Raw genomic sequence first — 20228 nt, forward strand, 5'->3', positions numbered from 1 at the left:
TGCACGCTCTTCTTGTGACAAAGTTCTACGAGTCCCTAAACAGTGATTTCACTTGTAAAATTATGCAATACCGTAAATCGAACGTCGTTTACCAAATGCATCGCCGAGCTTCTCGGAGGATGTGGCTCCATCAGAAGTTGCGAGGGTGTTTGACCAAAGTTTCGTATTTGGTTCTCTATGGCTTCTCGCATTACTGGGTCTGTTATCGTGTCCAGATCGACGCTACCCTCGTACGTTAGGTAATAGAAAACGTTTGTTGCGCGAACAGCTTCGGGACCTTAAGAAAGGGAACACAGTTTATTCCAACAATTTCAGCACATTAATATTCAAATTCTTAATGGAGTAATCGGTCTATCGCCCTCAGTGGCGCACCCAGAGTTGGTGCCAAGGGCCTGGCACCCACCAAAGGAAAAGGAAAAAGGAGATTAATGTAAACACGACTGAAGCAATTCAAGAGCTTTGTAAAAAGACAAGAAAACTGAATTTCATTTTATAAATAAATTTTTCTAATCGCCTAATGAATATTATTGAATTTGCATTAAAAATAGTTTTATCCGTTCAACTCGGCTCCCACAAGTTTAAATCCTAAGTGGGCTATTGATCACCCTAACTGCTTAACTTTAACTGATACACTAACAGCCCCCACAAAGCAAGTGTTTACTCGTTCCCAGAAAGCTTGAGTTATACTGCAAGCTACTTATTTTTTGGTGCACCTAATAGATATTTAAAGAACACGTTTGATGTTCCATTCTCTAAGCACGAAATAGAGTTTCGCAGAGTACTGCACAGCAGTGACGCGGCGCAGCACCGACGTTTCCTTTCAGCTGATTTCTAGACCTTCTGTCGATTGCCCGTGGCCGGAATTTCCGGTTGGCTGTACTTCCATGCAACCGGCTGCAAACGTGTTACGTGTTAGGGGTGGCACGCATTGTCGCGCCCGCCACACGTGCCTAATTGCATGGGACAAGACCGGGAGGAAGCTAACTAAAAACTAATTCCTTCCATACGCCCGGCCAGCGCAGCCACCCTGCTCCCCCTGGCTCCTCGAACCCAGCATCTTCGAGGAAGCGCCGGATATAGAGGCGCCACTGACAATTACCATTGCTAGAAGCCTAATTTGACTCGACTCCGCGTGTCCCAACACCCGCTCCAGCTTCTATACTGTTCGCGCCATTGTTCGGGGTGTTTTCGTCTCAATTTATACGCGAAGTAATATTTCTTACGTGGACTAACGATTAAGAGGGATATTAGGTTTGAAGGGGACTAGCTTTCTAAGGCAGTAACGATCTGCTTCTCATTTTCTAGGAATTCTACGTATCTTCTGGTACTGTTCGGTAATTTCCTAACACTTACATACGGTAGCTTCATATTTATCTCTTACCTATATGGACATTGTGACAAGACTCACCTTTCTGCTTGTAACCAAATATCAAATCGATCCATTGGTGTAATTGACAAGACACGAACTCGGACTCCAGAGCCTGTGGAAGTGAAAGACATGAGAGATACGGTGCTCGCTCAAACACGCAAGCACAGTTAAACCTGCTTCGTTGTTTAAACGAATTACGCTCGTTGCACGTACCATTCGATTAATTCTTATAAATTCTTCGGGGGACGATGCCCAGGGCGGTAATTCAACGTCGCCAACCGCGCTGCCATCTTCTTGCCTACCCAAGCGGTAACGATTGCTGTTCACCAGCATTTCCGGTAGGAAGAAGAACTCAGGGATAAGCTCCTGTTAACAAGGCGAATAATTTATTACCAGTCCGCTCTCGAACGCATCGAGACATGGTACTCGAGGAAATTTATTCTCCCGCAAATAGCAAAAGGGTTCTGCGTGCGCATCCGTTGCTCGTACAGGTGTAACTAATAAGCAAGAGCCTTTGGAAGTTAAAACGAAACGAACCTTGACATCGGAAGTATCCCGTTGGCAGTTCTTCCAGGACAAGGCGATCGAGGAGAACAGTCGATTCGGGTAATCGAATTTACCACCTTGGAGGGCCAAGAACATGGTTGTCATGGGCTCCTGCAACATCGGTATTTCCATCATTGTAACGACTTCCACGGTATTGCCTTTTTAGCATATTTTACCATTGTATCGCGCAGATATCAACTAGTAGTTACTGGTTACTGGTCTCCACTAGGGCTGGGACTATTTGTTGAATTTTTCGGTATTCGAATATTCGAATACTTCAGATGCTCAATAATTTGGCGAATATAATTCGAATATTCAAGTATTCGAATACTATTTGAATATCCAAGTATTCAAATACTATTCGAATATTTAAGTCTTCGAATATTTAAATATTCGAATAGTATGGTGTGAATTATAAATCAAGTTCTTTAGGTTCATTTGTCAGGGTGAAATCTTGTAAGCTAATTTTGACCCATTTCACACCATACTATTCACACCATAATACACTAGTATTCGAATAATAACATTCGAATACTCAAATATTCGAATAATAACATTCGAATACTCAAATATTCGAATAATAACATTCGAATACTCAAATATTCGAATAATAACATTCGAATACTCAAATATTCGAATAATAACATTCGAATACTCAAATATTCGAATAATAACATTCGAATACTCAAATATTCGAATAATAACATTCGAATACTCAAATATTCGAATAATAACATTCGAATACTCAAATATTCGAAGTTTATTCGTAGCATTCGAATACTTATAAAATATACGAATATTAAATTATTCGAATAGTCCCAGCCCTAGTATCCACACAATTTTAATTGCGAACCTTGCAGCAAGAGGGGTGCAGCTCCATTTAGGACACCTTTTGAGTTATGACGCGTAATATATTGTAAACAAAATTCTACTGCCTATTTCTCCTAGATTTAACGCAAATTTTGAATTTTTATTATAGAATATTTTTTCGCTAAAAATAGAAACAAAAACGTATCAATTCAACAACTACTACTTATTCTATGAAAAAATATATTTTTCAATTAGCTTCTCTTTTCAATGTTAGATCAAAACAATAATTCTACCAGTGGCCGTAGCCGTGATGGAAAGCACCGGTTCTCGTTAGATCACCGAAGTTAAGCTTCACGAGGCGGTGTCCTGGGGAAAGATGGGAGACCACGACCTTTACTCGGGTGCGCTGCTGCTGCTGAGACCCGAAGGAGAGAGGAGGGAACAAAAAAATGGGACTATAGTTCTTTGGGAAATATAAGCAAAAAAATAAGCTTGAAACGCCATCCTGCTTAAAACACAGGAAAACAATAAAAACAAACAAACAAACAACAATAATTCTATAAACAGTGTTTCCTAATTTACTCGAATTTGGTAAAGATGGGGCTGCACCCCTCTTCCTGCAAGGTCCTCAATTGCAAACAGTGCGGGTAAGAAAAGTGCACGAGACGGGTTCATCGACCTCATGAATAACACAAAATCTGAATCACCATATCGAGAAGGCCCCTCAAAGTCTAATCTGTTATACGGTTTCACGCTTAAACTCCCATCTTTCAGCCGTTCCCTGTACTGACAGCCTGATGAATGTTAACAGAACAGCCCCCTAGTGATCGACGTCCACTTGACGCGTAGGTGTAGCCGCGCCAAACGTGATTTACAATCGCGAGCGAGATTTTCGACAATACGGTCGTTTACAATGAACCAACGCGACCACGTGCTCCGAGGTGACGTGCACTTTTATGCAACCCAACGTTGACCTAATACCATAACTGGCCAGTTAAAGGTATTCGCGAAATCGGCCCCAAGAGACAACGAGCGGCGCAGTTATAAAGCAATAAATTGTTTATGACGCAGTATATCGTTGCGGGAACAGCGGGGTGTCGTCCAGCGGAAGAATAATAAAACGCTTATTGACGATTTGCATGTAAATGCGCAGGATAATGCCCGCCCGTCCGGGCAAGCTCGCTGGAGCTATTCGCATGGAATTGAACCGCTGCGAATTCGCAGATTCGAGCGAGCACAAACGATACGATAAAACGAGTCGTGAAAAGGGGACGCTTCATTCTGCTCGCTTAGCTAGCTCATAACAAGGGAATTAATATAGTCGTTACCGTAATAGGGAGCGCGACGATTGGCCGGGCAGTGTGGTATATTTTTACGTGGAATCTCTTTGAAACGTCGGGCGCAGGGAAGCCGAGGAAGTGCAGCAGAAAACAAATGCACATATTTAACGGGAAGGCGGGCTTCGTTGACTCGAGGGCGTTCCGACGCCCACAAATTAGTGTGCAGACACTACCGAATGCGTCGCTGGAATTTATGTTTCAGCGGTGGATAGGCCACTTAAATAGACCAAGGTCCGAGAATCGACGATTGTTGAGTGGCTCGCGTCGAGGTTCTTTGCAATGGTCTTCGAACGTCGCGCGCTAAGTCTTTATTTACAAAACATCGAATTAGAAGGGATTCGGGAGCGGGTCAAGTTATACGGATCGTACCATTTCTCAATATACGATTATACAGAATGATGCGAAGAATAAGCTGATGAATTCAGGGGCAGAATTAGTGAACAGATCTTGCAGAGTTAAAAGTATCTGACACTGAGCTTACCACGCGTATCATCCAGTTGAAAACAAAAGCAGCCGTACTGTAATGAGTGCCATAATGGAAGGGCGGTATGCTGTCGTGCTCCCAGCCCTGAAAGCGTTCCTCGAAGTAAGCCCTCCTGCTCGGATTCAACGCTCCGATCGGCTGCCAAGGGACAGGAAAGCATTCGATTAACTGTCACAAAAAGTACCAGATTCACGTTTAACTGGCATTGATTTACCTTCGACAAGTCACGATAGTTGCTGGGTAAACTGAGATCGAGCTCCTTCGTCTCGTAGTTGGTCAACACCCACGGGAACACTGGGTATTGGTTCAAATCGTTGTATGTTCGACCTGAAACACAGAATAAATTTTTCTAAAATTATTATTACCTACACGGATGCGAAATCTAATATTAAAGTGCAAGGATGAATTGAAATGTCATTATCCATGTTTACGAGGTGTCTGCGTGTCATGGATGATCTAGTCGCGTGTACCACCCCGTTTCCTAAACGGGATCGCTCGTGCACGGGGTCCAGAAATAAACGAGCCATCAGCGGCTTCCTTTTAATGCGTATAATCACCGGCCTAATTTTTTGTCGAGCTCAGCCGCGGTCACTTTTCTTCCCCTGGCACCCTCTCGCCGCCACGCTCTGAGGGACGATGAAAAGCGGGTGCACGGAGGACCGCCTTCTAATTCTATTTTTACGAAATGCGCGCCACGGTTCAGGCTCGTGGGGAGCGGAGGTGTTCTCCGTTTAGTAAGCGCATAACTCAGACCGTGACGGCTAATCGTTCCTGAAATTGTCACTTCTGGAGGTCTCACTCCTCCACCCACACCCCACCCATCTTGGAATCCCATTCCGAGATGCATTAGCGACGGCAGCGGCGACTGCAAGCCTCACTTCGTCTAATCTCCTCCCCCCCCCTGGCGCTAATTAAAACCCGTCAGCAAGTTTGTCAGCCAGAGCGCGCGTCGGATCGTTCACGTGCCCATTTAATTCGTACTACTCGCTTCCCGGATTCATCAACGGGCGAGAAGGGTAGGTATCCTCTTCATTACGCTGCGCGGGTATTCTTTCTCTTTTCACTGTACGTATTTACATACATATTGCAATAAAACCGTCCTACTGTAATACGTACCCTGGCACCCTTCCAAAGAAAGAGCAAGAAGAAGATTAATGTAACCACCTCTGAAGTAATTCAAGAGCTTTGCGAAACGAAAACAAACCTCGATTTTATTCTCGAAATAAATTCTTATAATCACCTAATGAATTTAATTGAGTTTGCATTAAAAATACTTTTATCCCTTCAACTCGGCTCTCCCCGAGATTAAATCCCGTCTGCGCCACTGACGTACCTGCTGCATACGATCCATCGATCCTTATGAGAAATAAAAGGCAGCGAAAGGGTTCTTTTTAGTTTCTCACGCACAGTATACAGTTCCCTCGAGCCACTATCGCGACAGCGGGTCAGTCCAACGGACGAGAATAATCGCGAAGCCGCAAAATTTCGTCGGGTCCTGTCTCCGCGAAATTCACCGGATACTCGATTCGCCCGTGAACGGGAATGAAAAAGGAAGGGCGAGAAGGAAAGGGGGGAAGGGCTCTCGGCGGCGAAGTCGCGGCGCACAAGACCCGTCGTTTCTACAATGCGTCGTAAATCGTGACGCTGCACGACCGACGGTCGGACGTAAATAATAGTAAGGCCGCGTTATGCATCAAAGTGATTATTAATGGTAGCGTCGCGGTGAGTGAGCGCTCTCAGAACGCTCCCCGACACCGGAATGCCCGCGACACACGCTCTCCCTTTCGTCTCCGCCCTCGCAGCCACCCTTCGCAGTCGCTGCTTGCCGGCGCTTCTTACCTACTCGAGGCCCGACCACCCGTTCCACGGGGAACAACGTTATAATAAGTGCTGGCCGCGACGAGAGGCTCGTTTTTAACTCGCCACTCGGCGAGATTTAGAGAGACGTCGGCCTCCGGGGAGAAAAATCGGCAGGAAGTCCTGCGAAATGGTTACAGCCTCGGAACTTCTGCCAGTCTCTCACGATTGGTGTCTCGGACTGCGCACACTTGGCAAAGATAGCGACGCGTCCAAAAAATAGCTGACGAAAGCATTTCCTATGGTTCCTAACTTGCAATCGAAGAGTCCTTCTGGGAAACACTGTAAGCGCCGAAATTAAAAAAAAGAATTTATAGGAAAATGTTCCACGTGCCAGTAATAATACTAGGGGAGACCGGGGTAGTTGTTACATTTTTCAGTTTTTTATTTTTTATTTTGTTTGCATTCCGTATTCAATACTGTCAATGACTCTCACTTAAAGTACGTTCTTTCCTCTACTGATGACCGCTATTTTTAGGTTTTGATTTTTTACTTTTCGTTTTTTCATTTAACAGATGTTCCTGTCGTATGGATTCTCTTACGGGCGTGTTTGTTAAAATTTCTGATCTGATCTTCTTTCTTCGTACAATTGTGGTCTTTTTTCCCCTGGAAGTTCAGGAGTAACTAAAGGGTTAAATTAATAAATTAATTACTAAATACAATGTAACAACATGCCCCTTTCCCTCTGTAACAACATGCCCCTTTTCGTATGTAACAACATGCCCTTTGTCTTGTGCAACCACTTGCCCCGGTTGACACCATTGTGTATAAAAAACTGTAAGTTCATACCAGTTTGGTGTACTCTTATGTTCTTAGTACGACTCTGTAGCTAAATGAGCACTGATTCAAACGTGGTAATATTAATTTACATACATTTATCTGTCTGTTCGGTAGAAAAGATTTAAGTAGAAAGAGAAAAGTTACTATTAGTATCGAAAACACAAAAAACTGTAATAAAGTGACAATGCGTGAATCGACTACAAACAAACAACATACAGAGCTGTGTATGGTTGAAACACATCAGCCACTTCATCGTCGAAGTGATAGTCCAAGCGAAAAAAATTTAAACTGCTTTGTGACAACTTGCCCCTGTAACATCTAGCCCCGGTCTCCCCTAATATAGCGTAGAACTTGATCTTTAGCGCTTACAGTGCTTTTTACAAGGACTCCTCAATTAGTTCAGTGGATAACGTGAAGGATATTAAGAAAAATGTAAGGAGGAATAATTGAATTCAGGTGTACCTTTCTCACCTACCTACTTAAGTAGGAGAAGGTCGACGAAGCGCGGTGCACGAACGGTACACCCACGCGAACCGGCTCGCATCGCGACACGCAGCCCATCATATTTACATCGACTCCACTGTCATTAATTTTTAATAAACCGATGCGACCGAGAAAAATAAAGAACGTGGATCGCATGGCGGGAGCCTGCCAGCGGGACCGGTTCGTTTTCGCAACGTGTTCTCCCGCCGGGGCCTTGCCCAATTGCGCTCTGCAGCGGCCCACGCCCGACCCCTTCCCCGCCGCCTTGCTCCCCTTGAAACCACTATTTATTTGCGCAATTAATATATAACGCTCGTAAATACACGGCCACCCTCTGGCATCGTGCGGCGTCCTCGCCGATACGCAAATAATTACGCGTCCCTGCTGATCCTCGTCATTAAGCGCGCGTGGGCAGGCATACATTCTCCGCTCACCAGATCCGCGAGTGTCTCGCGATCGACCTTCTTTACGATCGACTATTAGCATCCGTCCAGGACCATTCTCGTCTTCGCTCTGAGCATTCGCTTGCGATATGCCAGGCACCCGCCACGAACACGCCCCTCCGTGAAGGGTAATTACGAGCGTACGCGGTACAACGCATACCCCTGCAACCCTTGATGCTCTCGCGGGTCGGTAAAAAAGGTAAGGGGCTTCTCGAATTTCGTGAATTTAGCTCGCGACGCGCAGCACAAAAGGGAGGCCGATATTAAACCGTAGGAGAAACAAAGGCGCGGCTCCGTCCGATGGGGGAAAACGGGGAACGCCAGGTCCCTCGGGAGAGGATTACCAGGGCCCACGAGCTAGGGATTACTCGTATGGGGTGGCCAACGGAACACGGAGCTGATTGAGAACATCCCTAATACGCCGCGACAGATTCCATCCGCCCGTGTGCGCCCGTAGACAGTCTATCCTCCTCTGCCTTGCAATTCTCCCTGGCTTCCCTTCGTCCGACTCCCTTGGTACCGTGGCGAAATCGAGCGACGATCGAGGGCCGTCCGCAGACGTCGCATTTTCCTTCCGCAATCGGTAAGCCGATATGATTTTTTTAGACGCTGAACAGCCCCCTTTTATTACGGTTGCTGTTGCGATCGCGGCGGAGGGAACCGTTCACAGATACGCGAGGCAACGCGCAACGGATTGAAGTAAATGTTGCGGTTGAACAGTGACAGCGAACGACGGGGAGGTTATCGCGATGGTCTTTGCGTAGAGCGTAGAGGAATAGGTCTTACCAGCAATCGTGTTCAAGAACATCAGATACTCGAAGTTCGATATCTCTCTTCGCTGCCACTTTTGCGTCATGTTGGAGCTCCTCATTAGCTGCCGGGGCGACATCATTGATGCTCTCCTGCAAGCACAGTGCATTCTTCAGTATCCACCGTCAGGGAGACTGACGGACGGTGGATGCTCTTTATAGGAGCCTCGATGACCTGCATAGAATCTTGACAATTTTGTAATTACAATTTACAGAATATCTAGTAATCTAGAACGCCGAGTATGTATTGTTTTATAATGGAAGATTTGGAAGAAGTAACCGCAGAGTGTTTCCTATCCAAAATCGAAAGGATTTTATCCAACAACCTGATTCCTCCTTGGTCGTGGAACTTTATATGCATAGTGAAGCCAATTTATGACACTAATACCTATTACTGATAACGGTTGCAAATACTTGCGTCCGGCACAACCTGTCCAGAAGAGGAAAGAATTATCGAGGGTACAGTTACGCGTTGAAGCACCAATGCACCGTGCAAAGAGACCGAAGACCGGTGTAATAACTTTACCTATTTATTACTTGCAGGATGCACATTACGCGAACATGCGATGGGTATATTAATACCTGCTCAACCAATCTGTCCTGTCAACAGTTCATCGATGGTATAGGGTCAACATTTCGGATTTTGGTGCAACTCGGATATGTTGTAGTGTTTAGGGGTATATAAACATATCTCGAAGGATTTTTCGAAATGTCAACAATTGTGGATGTTACAGCCCTTTGAAATATAGTGTTTACTATTTGTCCAAAAGTTATAACTGTTGAACTAATAAACTGATAAAAATGACCTTTTGGGTGCTTACAGTGCAGATATAAGAGTACCTAATAAAAATTATTTCACTTAATAAAAACGAATGTTTGACCATTTATTTAGTAATTGTTCTAAACAAAATCAATTTTATAGTTGAAGGCACCTTTTTAAAAATTTGGAAAAATAGGAGGATAAAGCCCTGTCTTTCCTCCGAAAAGTGTCCGACTTCGCTTGGAATGACCCTATAGATACCCGCTTTCTATGGACAGACTTTTGAGATCCAGTAGCGAACGAAGAAAAGTCTAAACAGGTGAGCGATAATAAAAATTAACATCGGAACTGACGTGTCCCAACCATCTTTCTGATGCCAGCCACCTTTAACCGATATGCGAACTACACAGGCATATAAATTTCCTTCGCCTCCTTTTGGGTGACGTGGCGTTCAGTGCATTAAACTGTACACGCCAGTTTAATTACGAAAGGTAATTGCCAGGCAAAACGAGTGCCTTCAGAGATCCGTATCGTCGTCCGTGCGCCATTAAGGTGACAGTCGCTCTCAATCGACGAAAGCTGTTACATCAGGACGCGGGTTCGGTGCTTTATATTCGCGCCGTAAAGTTCACCAAACGGTTTTACGCACACCGGCATCAGCTGATTTAGGATTTATACCGGGGACTTTAATGGGCGTGCGCAGTAGACGACATTAAAGGAAGCAAGCATACAAATGAAACCGGATAAATAAATTCCGTGGTTGCGTGCGCCTCGCGATAATTTTTGCGCACTTCAAAGGTGAGGAAAATGGTGCTGAGTATGAAAGAAATCACGATACGATCGAAAATACGATGATCCTGCCTATATTCATAAGAACGTGCAGTGTGGATTTTTGAAACCTGCTTCTCTTAAGGGGTTATACCTAGTCAGGCGGCCGAAAAGAGGCGAATGTTTGTGAATTTTTTTTGAAAAAGCGGAAGCATATATTCTTACAGAACTTTTTGCGCTTAAAAGAGCAGCATTTAAAGAACATTTGGTAATTTTTTCGTAGAAAAATATTTACGTTTATAATAAAGTAACAACCGACATCCAAGAAGCATTTTTAAAAATTTGCTTTTGCGGTGAGCACGGACATTCGGAACCAGATTATCTAAAATCAAAAAACCAAAAAGATTTCGTTAATATATTAATGTAGCTTCCGATTAACGGAGGGAATTTCCGAAATATTAATTTAAAACAAAATGGCGGCTATTCAAAGTTGAAGTCCTAATTTCTTTCGCGTGTTGTTGCACGAAAAAATCAGGATTTCAATTTTAAATAGCCGCCATTTTGTTTTCAATTAATATATCGGAAAATTCTCTCCGCCAACCTGAGGATACATTAATATACTAACGAAATCTTTTTTGTTTTTTAATGTTAGATAATCTGGTTCGGAATGTCAGTGCTCAGCGTAAAATCAAATTTTTAAAAATGCTTCTTGATTGTCGGTTGTTACTTTATTATAAACGTAAATATTTTTCCACGAAAAAATTACCAAATGTTCTTTAAACGTTGCTCTTTAACGCGCAAAAAGTTTTGTAAAAATATACGCTTTCGCTTCTTCGAAAATAATTCACAAATATTCGCCTCTTTACGGCCGCCTGACTAGATACAACCCCTTAAACATAGTGCAATTTTTAAACTTATCTGAATGTTCAACCACCGCCTAGTTTCCGATACGTACATTTTATTTTCCTCGTGATTCAAGCGTGGTACGGAGCGTCACGACGCGAATGCACGTTTTATATGCCGGCGGATTATTTTTGTTGGCCAGGAATCTCCCCCGGATCAGACGTCGGAGTTGGCCTCCGTATATTTATGGCCGGAGTATCCTTCCCGCCGGCTCTCTCCTCCGGAGGAGCGGTTTAAATGGATGGATCGAAGCGCGGATACGCGAACCTCTGTGTTCTCGCCGCCTGTCCTCGCCGAGCTGCGGGAGTATTGGTATCGAGAAAGGATCCCACTCCTCTTCCTCTGGGACGCGATCGCGACGCAAAGACGCGGATCCTCTCGGATGATTTCAACGCTCGACATTACCTCCTTTCTCTCTACACTTCGATATATTTCTTGAACACAGAAATCGTGTCGCGATTCGTTAAAATTGCCTACAATACTCTGTCTTGTCCATAGACTTTATAAAAATTCAGATAAAAAGCGATGCGAATACCCTCGTGCACGCGAAGTGACAGATAACGAAGACGATGCACGTGAGAAAATAAAGGCGACACAATGATTCAATTAGTTTACGTCTGATTTATGCGAACAAATTTCTGGACCGTTCCAGCTGCCCGCCTCATTCGTCACTAAAAACGATGAGACCATCGACACGGTGGATTCCTAACATGTTAATACACCGAGAGAGTCTCTTCTGCCGCCGAAACTTTTCAATATCTATCCGCGCCCTTTATCATCCGATCTCGATGCTCCGTTCGAGCAAGAAGAGCCCCAGATCCGTCCCTGATCGCAGGCGGAATCCTACGGCAAGGGGACAAAGAAAGAGCGGAATGCGAGGAGCGTGTTCCAGGGTGAGCCTCGAGGCCCCCGAGATCCCTAGATCCAGATGTTGGTAAAAGGGTTTCGCCGGGCAGTTGAGTCCTTACCTAGTCTGCGGTATCCCGTATTTGATGCCAACGCCGACCCGCGGTAGCGCCTTGATCACCTTTTTCACCGTCGCCTGGTCCGGGAACGCGAACAGGATCGAGGCTGCGGGCAAAAAGGCGTTAAAGTGCGGATTATAAGCGAACCCAATTTCCGACGACGGATCGTGTGTCAATCATTCGGAGGGATGGCAGGGAAGGACGAACTTCTTACTCGCATCGCCGCTTTGGACGGTCCTGATACAGTGGATGTGTCTGCTTCATGCAGAATCCTTTCGAGGAGCTTGGAGGGATTACAGATGGGCAGAATTATTATATAACTAAAATTCCGAATAACGAATAGAAGTTACAAAAATTATTCGTCATTCGTCCGTTAACCCGAATTAGCTTTATTATTATTTTTAACTTTTATTCGGTATTCCAAATTGTATTTAAATAATTTTTTAGTTTAGTTTAGCTTTGCTCATCTCTGGCAGGGATTCTTTCGGTAGGTTGGCAAACGTACGGTGAGATTTGTGTTGGAGGTAAAATGATACTTGTTTAGAGTGGTACGCGAATTGATAATCGGTTAATTTGTTTAAGGTAGCAAACAATTTGAAGCCTCTGGTAAGAGATTAAACCAGGAAGCTGCATCGCAGTGTTCAGGTATAGGAGAGATTTAGGAGATATGCGAAAGTCTTAGCTTTTATTCATCCCGCAAGAACACTGGGATCAGAGGAAACCGTTCCGGGAAAGGTATCCAAGTTTCTTAAGTAAAACGAGAAGGGCAGGATATACCGTATTCATCGTCTATGCACGTAAACGCTATGAATTATCGCGTCCCATTTGCGTACTTCTCCTTAATCGAAGAGAATGATTCACCGAGGGAGACTCGAGCGCATTTAGGCCGGTGAAATTAAATGCGGAAATATGAAAAGAGGATACGCGATGGACTTAATTTCACGGCTTTAATAGCGCCGTTCCCCCCGGAGAGTTCAAAGGGTAGCGTGCGAAGAGACGGTTACCATAAATACTTGCGAGTAATTTATGTAACTCCCAATACAGGGCCGGAATATACGAGTCGGTCTTAATCAAGGAAGAAGGGAAGCAAACGGCCGGATCACAGAGAGACTGCCGAGAATCAGAGAATTTCCTGGTCTTGTTCCTTCTCTATTTTTCTACACTCTCCATGTAACTACAGCACCGTTCGCAGTGCAGTCTAATTTCGTACCGCTGGCGCAATTGCTCTTCCACTTACTATTTTTATCCCCGAACCTTGAAATTATAATTAATACCACCCCCTGAAAGTAGCTCCCTAGACTTTATCCTATAGTGTCCGCTCCATCACTTTCAATTCCACCGCGCGCGTACATAAATTAGGTAAGTTAGCCGTTTAGTGGAGCTGGCAATTAACGGTTAAGATTGCGCTACATTCTCGAACGCGGTACGTTACAACGATCGTCCAGGCGGATATCGTAGCGCGACGAGAGGACAGCGCGATTTTTCACCCGAGCGAAATTCAGGGGAGCACCATCTCGTAAAAATCCGTGGAAGTTACAGCGTAGTTCGGGGTATAAAGTAGCCCGTTCGTATTTTTATTGTTGGGGGATTTATCACGGCCCGACACGGATCCAACGGCGCGCTGCTTTTATCCGTCCCGTTTAACGAACAGACCCGCGCGCCGGCGCGCGCTCGTTTCCAGTAATTTTTTAATGAACGACGAAGGAGGCACCTCGCAGGGATGACATTCCGCCTGGTACGCTTCAGCGCGCATCGAAAGTCGAGATCAGATTAGAATCGAGGGACGTGACGTGAAATTTATCTGCTCCCCGGAGAAATAATCAGCGGGGATTGCGTCCCCTGGTCAGGTATAAGTGATTCTCCCACGTTTGTTTCGTGTGCGCGCTGGACGGCCGGCGATCCTCTTCGAAGGAACAACTATATTTCAAGCGAAATGCCGCGTCCGATGCTTGACCGAGCCACGAGGAGTGTTTTAACACCTCGCAATGAAATCGAGATAACGAAGCGCTATTTACGTTATCGTTCTCTACCGTGTAGCGAGCGACAAGACTTTAACGAGCAGAGCTACGGCTGAGAAATGATCCGAATGCTCGAATATCTCCTGTAGAGACGGTTCCCTGGACAAAGCAATTTAGACGGAACGTTCCCGTTAGCGGTTCACAGTTTCGTAAGCAGGAGCAACGAGATTTCGTGCGTGTCCAACGGATGACGGGAGAGGAGAGGAAGCCAGCAGGTGTAGCTAGAGCCGAATGGCGGCTCGGCGGCGAAAAAAGGGGATGCCGTAACGCGGGGCAGATATTTATTGCGTAAAAAGCAGGCGGGGGTGAACACCTCGCGGCGCGCTCGGGATTCCGTTTCCGTTTTGCCAGATTAGATCGCGTCGTGTGAAATAATGCAGAAAGGCACGGGAGACCGAGCAAGAAACGGAATGCGCGCCGTTTCGAGCAGAGGGCCCCCGCCGCCCTTTCGGTGGATCCTTTTGAAAACGAACGAAACGAATCGCACGACTTACTCCTGCTCGCCAGGAAGATCTCGATGGCCAGGTTCTGGAGCAGATAGCGTCGGGAGAAGATCGCTCGGACCTCCGAGAAGTACCATTTCCCGTGCAAGTGGTCGGAGTACTTGAGTACCTGCAACAATAACAAAAATCATCCGCGTAAATAAAGCAGGGAGGATCGTGTCTATGGTATCGCGCTACTGATTAATTTACGACGAGTCATCGTTGATGGTTACACGGTTACACTAGTGACGTTCCAGCTTCTAACGGTTCTCCAATGCCCACCTTTCTTCGAGACACGTCGAAAACGGCGAAGATCCCGAACGAGGCAATTAATGGGAGGCTCCATTAATTATTCTAAAGATTTTGATCTCACGTTGCGAAACAGGCCTTACTCGCTTTAAAAGTCAGAAAAGAAACGAGGATGGCCTTCAACCTTGATAATTCAGAAATGGTCAAGTGCCGATGACGAGGCGGGTAGAACAAAGGACGAATCCATTTAACGCGATCGACTAGAAACTCGACCATCAACTATGCAGCGCAGGGCCGACCTAAGGGTCCGAAGGAACCGGAAGCGAGGCGGAACCTCCATCGGGGGAGCATCCAGCGAACATCCATGCGGCAAGAAGTCAGGGTGCGATCGCATGGCTGACTGTAAGTATGCAACCTGGATGCAGTGAAGTGTGATGTGATATAGTGAGACCAGTGCCGGTTGCAAGATGGCCGTCATGGTAGGAGGAGCCTCCTGCTGAGCCGGGAATCGATCCCAGGACTTCGCGGGCTTGCGCTCTCGAACGGGTCGTGAACAACTCTCGTAGGCGAAAAGGGGGAGGACAGAAAAAGGACGAGGCAGTCGGAGGAGAGAGGCAAAGGACGAGACAAAAGGAGGACAGAGCCGAACAGACCAATTTACCGCCCTGCGGCTGGTAGGCTCTTTCAATTTTTCCCTCTTAATGAGCAGCCGCCGCCGCCGACGCGATGTCCTTACGCGCGGCAAATGAAATTATCCTCGATATAATCCGGCAGAACGCCAATCAGATGGTATCTGTTGTTGCTTCGACGCCCGTCCAGATTCTTGTCCATGCTCGTAATGGATGCTAGGTGTTACTCGGGGTGTCGGTGTAACCAACAGCGTTGCCAACTGTTTCACGGCGGTAGAAACACCCCCCGGGGTTTCGGGTTTTTAACGAAAACAGGAGTACAACGGCGAACGCGAATAGAGTTCGTCAGGTTTCAAGGAGAATTGTACAGAAATACAACCCCCAGAGGCAATTTTATAGTCGGTTCATGTTTGATGCTCGTTAATGTATTCTTTTCTTGCGGGAACCTGTGGATCCTGCGCAAGAAACTCCTACAAGTGCATAGTCGCGACTGTTTGAACGCGCCGAAACATCGATGCCGCGGTATTCAATAATTCATACTCGGTACAATAAGAAGAACCCAGACCATCGCGAACGAAACGCGGGGCAACGAAACCCATCGAACGCAAATAAATAGGTTTCCACGAGCGACGCGGAGAGAGAATACGCTGGTGTGCGTTCCCTGCAAGCGGCAGGAGATCAAGTAAATAGAAGAGACGACATTAGGGTGGCGCGCCGGGGTGCACGCACGTCGAAATCTAATTACAAGAACATAAGCGGATCCGGGGCCTCTGGGGACCATAAACGTCGCGTCGATTCGAGAGGATTAAGTACAGCGCGTGCTGTTTGTATTAATAAGTCGTTAGAGGAGTCTGTTTGTTGCACGGAGAGTTATCGTGAGAATCTGCTGTGGACGCAAATCGCGGCAACTTAACGAAGGAGTTGTTGATCGTGCATTTCGAAATAATTTTTGGGGTATCGATTGTTGTAAACAACTGAGCCGCCCCACTCGATTCGACGCGCAAGTTTGGGAAAGAGGAGCCGGCGCGGCATACAGGGGTGGCTGCACGGAGCCAACCCCTAAGGACTACTGCGCAAGCTCTTCGCAAACACTGTGTGAAACTGATAAGAGTCGTGTCGTGATACCGAATTCATTATTTGGATACTTCTGACGGCGATGCAGATACAACACGTACCTATTGCGTACATAACATGTCCTCTGCCAGGGGTCACAGTACTCACAAGGGAAGATCCCGAAACCGAAAATTCAAAAAATTCTGAAACTTTGTGAATACGTAGGGGATTTCCTAATGATTACAACGCAATTTTTGTTTGCTGCCCAAATTCACTCTAAGGGGGTAGAATTGACCCCTGAAAAACCAGTTATTTTCTGATTGTGTGTTATAACTCGTGAACTGTAAAATAATTTGTTTCCCATATGTTAGATCTAATTAAAAGAAGTAACTTTTGTCTTGAAACTTCTTTTCTATCTCTTACAGTTCGCGAGTTATAACACAAAATCGGAAAATAGCCGAATTTTTAGGGGTTAATTTCGCCTCGTTCGAGTGAATTTGAGCAGCAAACAAAAATTGCGTTGTAATCAGGAGGAAACCCCCTAAGGTGAATGTCCCAATTTCTGCTGATTTAAGAAGTAACTCGTCATAAAGAAGGTATAAAAAATTTGTTTGTGACGAAAATTTGCAGAGTAATTGATTAATTCTTTAATAATAAATCAACCAATTCAAAAACTATTTAAGAAAGATATTTCAAGATGTTTAACTATTAGTAATTTGTAATTAAATACATAATGCTCTAAATGTACGTATTTCTGCTCATGAAAAATAGCGGTGTAACGCATATAATAATAAGAAAAATACGAAATGATCAGAAATTCAGATCAGTTTTTTGAATTTCCGGATTCGGGATCTTCCCCTGTCAGTTAGCCCTCGAAGCTATCAATCCCCAGACACATGCACCACAATACTCGGTACCACTCAGTTTTTTCAAAACCGCAGGCTATCGCAATGCTATTACCGAGAATTTCAAAAAAGAAGAGTATCCAAAAGTACCTATACGAGTGGCCTCTACACGAAATAATTGACTCTTCATTGAAATTCTAATTCCGACCACGTGAGTGGAGCAAAAGCGTATATATATATACGGGAGCCTCTTCGCGCGACCAAAAGTGAGTCGTTAAAACATCGCGCACCCCAGTTTCGTCGTGTCACCAGGGACAAGCGGAGGAGAGCTAGCACTCTCGCGCGACTAATATGTTTACACGTTCGATGAACCGTCGCGTTGACGGTCGGCGGAGCGCGCGGTTAAAAAGAGCTCCGGCTCCTCCTCTGGTGGAGTGTCAAGTGGTGCGCGATTAGTGTTCCCCATGCATCGTGTTCATCTCCCGGCGACCGAGAATCGTCCCGACTCAGCAGCGAACGCGGGGTTCCACGACGACAATGGGGCGTCGTGATGTAACAACATGTGTCGCGTTCGCAGGGCCCCCTTGCTGCTTGCCTCTATGTACACCATAGGGCACCATAGAATGGGGGACCACTTAGCAGCCCGCCGGCGGTATACAACAAACAGATTAAGCACCGGACAATAATAGACCCCCCGTTCGGCTGCCCGGCCTCGCCTCGGTGTCTACAAGCACCCTCCTTCGCTCCTTCTTCCAAGTGCGAACCACTCGAAATCACGATAGCTCGTGGCGCGGTGCAGGGTGATGCATGGTGGTTTATTCGATTCGGGATGCGAGCAGCCGAAGTGGCCCGGTCATTAATTATCCGCGCCCGCCACGGGGAAAGCGGGGAGGGAATTTTACGGGAAGCTCGCTTTGGAAACTTGTCGCTGGGAAGGATGATCGAGCCTTCCGAGAGTCGAGTATCGATAGGGGTAACGGCGAAGCTAGCGGTGATTAGGTGTAACTGAGAGGAATGAATCATTGACGCGTAGCTGAGGCTGCTTTTTTTTGCTCGTTGAAATTAAAAGCTGGTGCGCGGTAATTTATGGATCGTAAACGTTAATACTCAGGGAGAAATACTCTCCTTCGATGTGGCATTGATTACACCCAGGTATCTATATTCAGGAATATATTTCACTTACTTAACGGATCACGATAACGTCGAAGAATGCATAAGACGGATATTGGAATTCCATAAACAATGTACATACATATGTAGTCGGTCTATCGACCGCTACGCCCGCTCTCGTAGCGTGAGCGTGCCCCGGCTGATGGGCACAAAACGTTCGGGACCCATCAAGACGATCCCGAGCGACAATGAGTTATGCCAGCCACGTGCGTGTTCTCATACCTTTATTACTGTATCTCACACGAGATAACGCATCGCGGCATCCGGCTTACAAAGGGCCCCTGGTGATGCAACCAAGTCCTGCTGCCCTTATTAGACGCTGGATTCGCTGGCTACCAACGGTACAAAAAGGTGTGCCCCGGCTGGTGCGCGCCGCGAGCGTGGCAGTCTTTAAGGAACACGGTGTCTCCGAGTACCCGACTCGGAATGTGGATCCCAACGAATGGACTCTGTCTCGTCGTAGGCCGCTGGACGAAAGTAATTGGACAGAACGAGCCACGTTAATGGCGCTCGGTACACGCTAAACGACAATGTTTCTTCCTTTGATTAACCCGTGCGGGACTTACCAGATATTACAAAACAATGCGCGCGGCCAGTTTCCGCAAAACAGGCGCACTATGGACTTGGAGTAATGGCACTCAGGCACTGGTCCGTGAACTTACGAGGTCCCATTGTTACCGTATTTGTGTGTACTGCGATTAGATGGATTATAGGCAAGAACTATTTATCAGTGGCGCCCTCAGAATTTAATCTTGGGGGAGCCGAGTTGAATGAATAAAAATAGTTTTAATGCAAATTCAAATAAAATTCATAAAAGTCACTAGGTAATTATAAAAAATTAGTTAAAGAATTAAATCCGATTTTCATTTCTTTTTACAAAGCTCTTGGATTACTTGAGTCGTGGTTACATTAATCTCTTTTTTCCATTTTCTTTGGGGGGTTCCAAGGCCTCTTGCCCCCCGGGTGCGCCACTGCTACGTATTATAGGGGCAGAATTAGCTGAACTATGTTACTATCTTGCAAAAGTAGCTCCAAATCGAAAGAGGAGACTCACAAGGGAACATCCCGAACCCGGAAATTCGAAAAATTCTGAAACTTTGTGAATTAGTAAATTCCGGCTATTTTCCGATTTTGTGTTATAACTTTTGAACTGTAAAATAATTTTCTCACCAAATGATAGATCTAATTAAAAGAAGTAACTTTTGTTTTGAAACTAGTTTTATATCTCTTACAGTTCGCGAGTTATAACACAAAATCGGAAAATAGCGGATTTTTCAGGGGTTAATTTCACCCCGCACGGGTGAATTTGGGCAGCAAACAAAAATTGCGTTGTAATCAGGAGGAAATCCCCTACATATTCACAAAGATTCAGATTTTTTTGAATATTCGGATTCGGGATCTTCCCTTGTCAGCAAATTGTAAGCATTTCACCCAAGCCCGAGTATTTCCAATAAAGCGCGCACTT

At 45.6% G+C, this 20228-nt stretch overlaps 1 protein-coding gene across 20 annotated transcripts in view; it reads right to left on the reverse strand.

Moving 5' to 3' along the window:
- Positions 1-20228, reverse strand: part of Rg (A kinase anchor protein rugose) — a 359505-nt gene that overhangs the window by 7657 nt on the left and 331620 nt on the right. For 19 of the 20 annotated variants that reach the window (XM_076809081.1, XM_076809073.1, XM_076809083.1 and 16 more), the window contains 9 exons: positions 14830-14947; positions 12321-12423; positions 8899-9014; positions 4764-4876; positions 4547-4687; positions 1907-2026; positions 1583-1735; positions 1409-1481; positions 93-277 (listed from right to left, as the gene is read on the reverse strand). In XM_076809081.1, the coding sequence (XP_076665196.1) occupies positions 93-277; positions 1409-1481; positions 1583-1735; positions 1907-2026; positions 4547-4687; positions 4764-4876; positions 8899-9014; positions 12321-12423; positions 14830-14947 (1122 nt within the window). Of the gene's footprint in view, positions 1-71; positions 278-1408; positions 1482-1582; positions 1736-1906; positions 2027-4546; positions 4688-4763; positions 4877-8898; positions 9015-12320; positions 12424-14829; positions 14948-20228 lie in introns of all 20 variants that reach the window. The other variant, XM_076809066.1, reaches the window with a different exon arrangement.

The sequence above is a fragment of the Andrena cerasifolii genome, chromosome 3 (genome assembly GCF_050908995.1).
Source record: "Andrena cerasifolii isolate SP2316 chromosome 3, iyAndCera1_principal, whole genome shotgun sequence".
Classification (NCBI taxonomy): domain Eukaryota; kingdom Metazoa; phylum Arthropoda; class Insecta; order Hymenoptera; family Andrenidae; genus Andrena; species Andrena cerasifolii.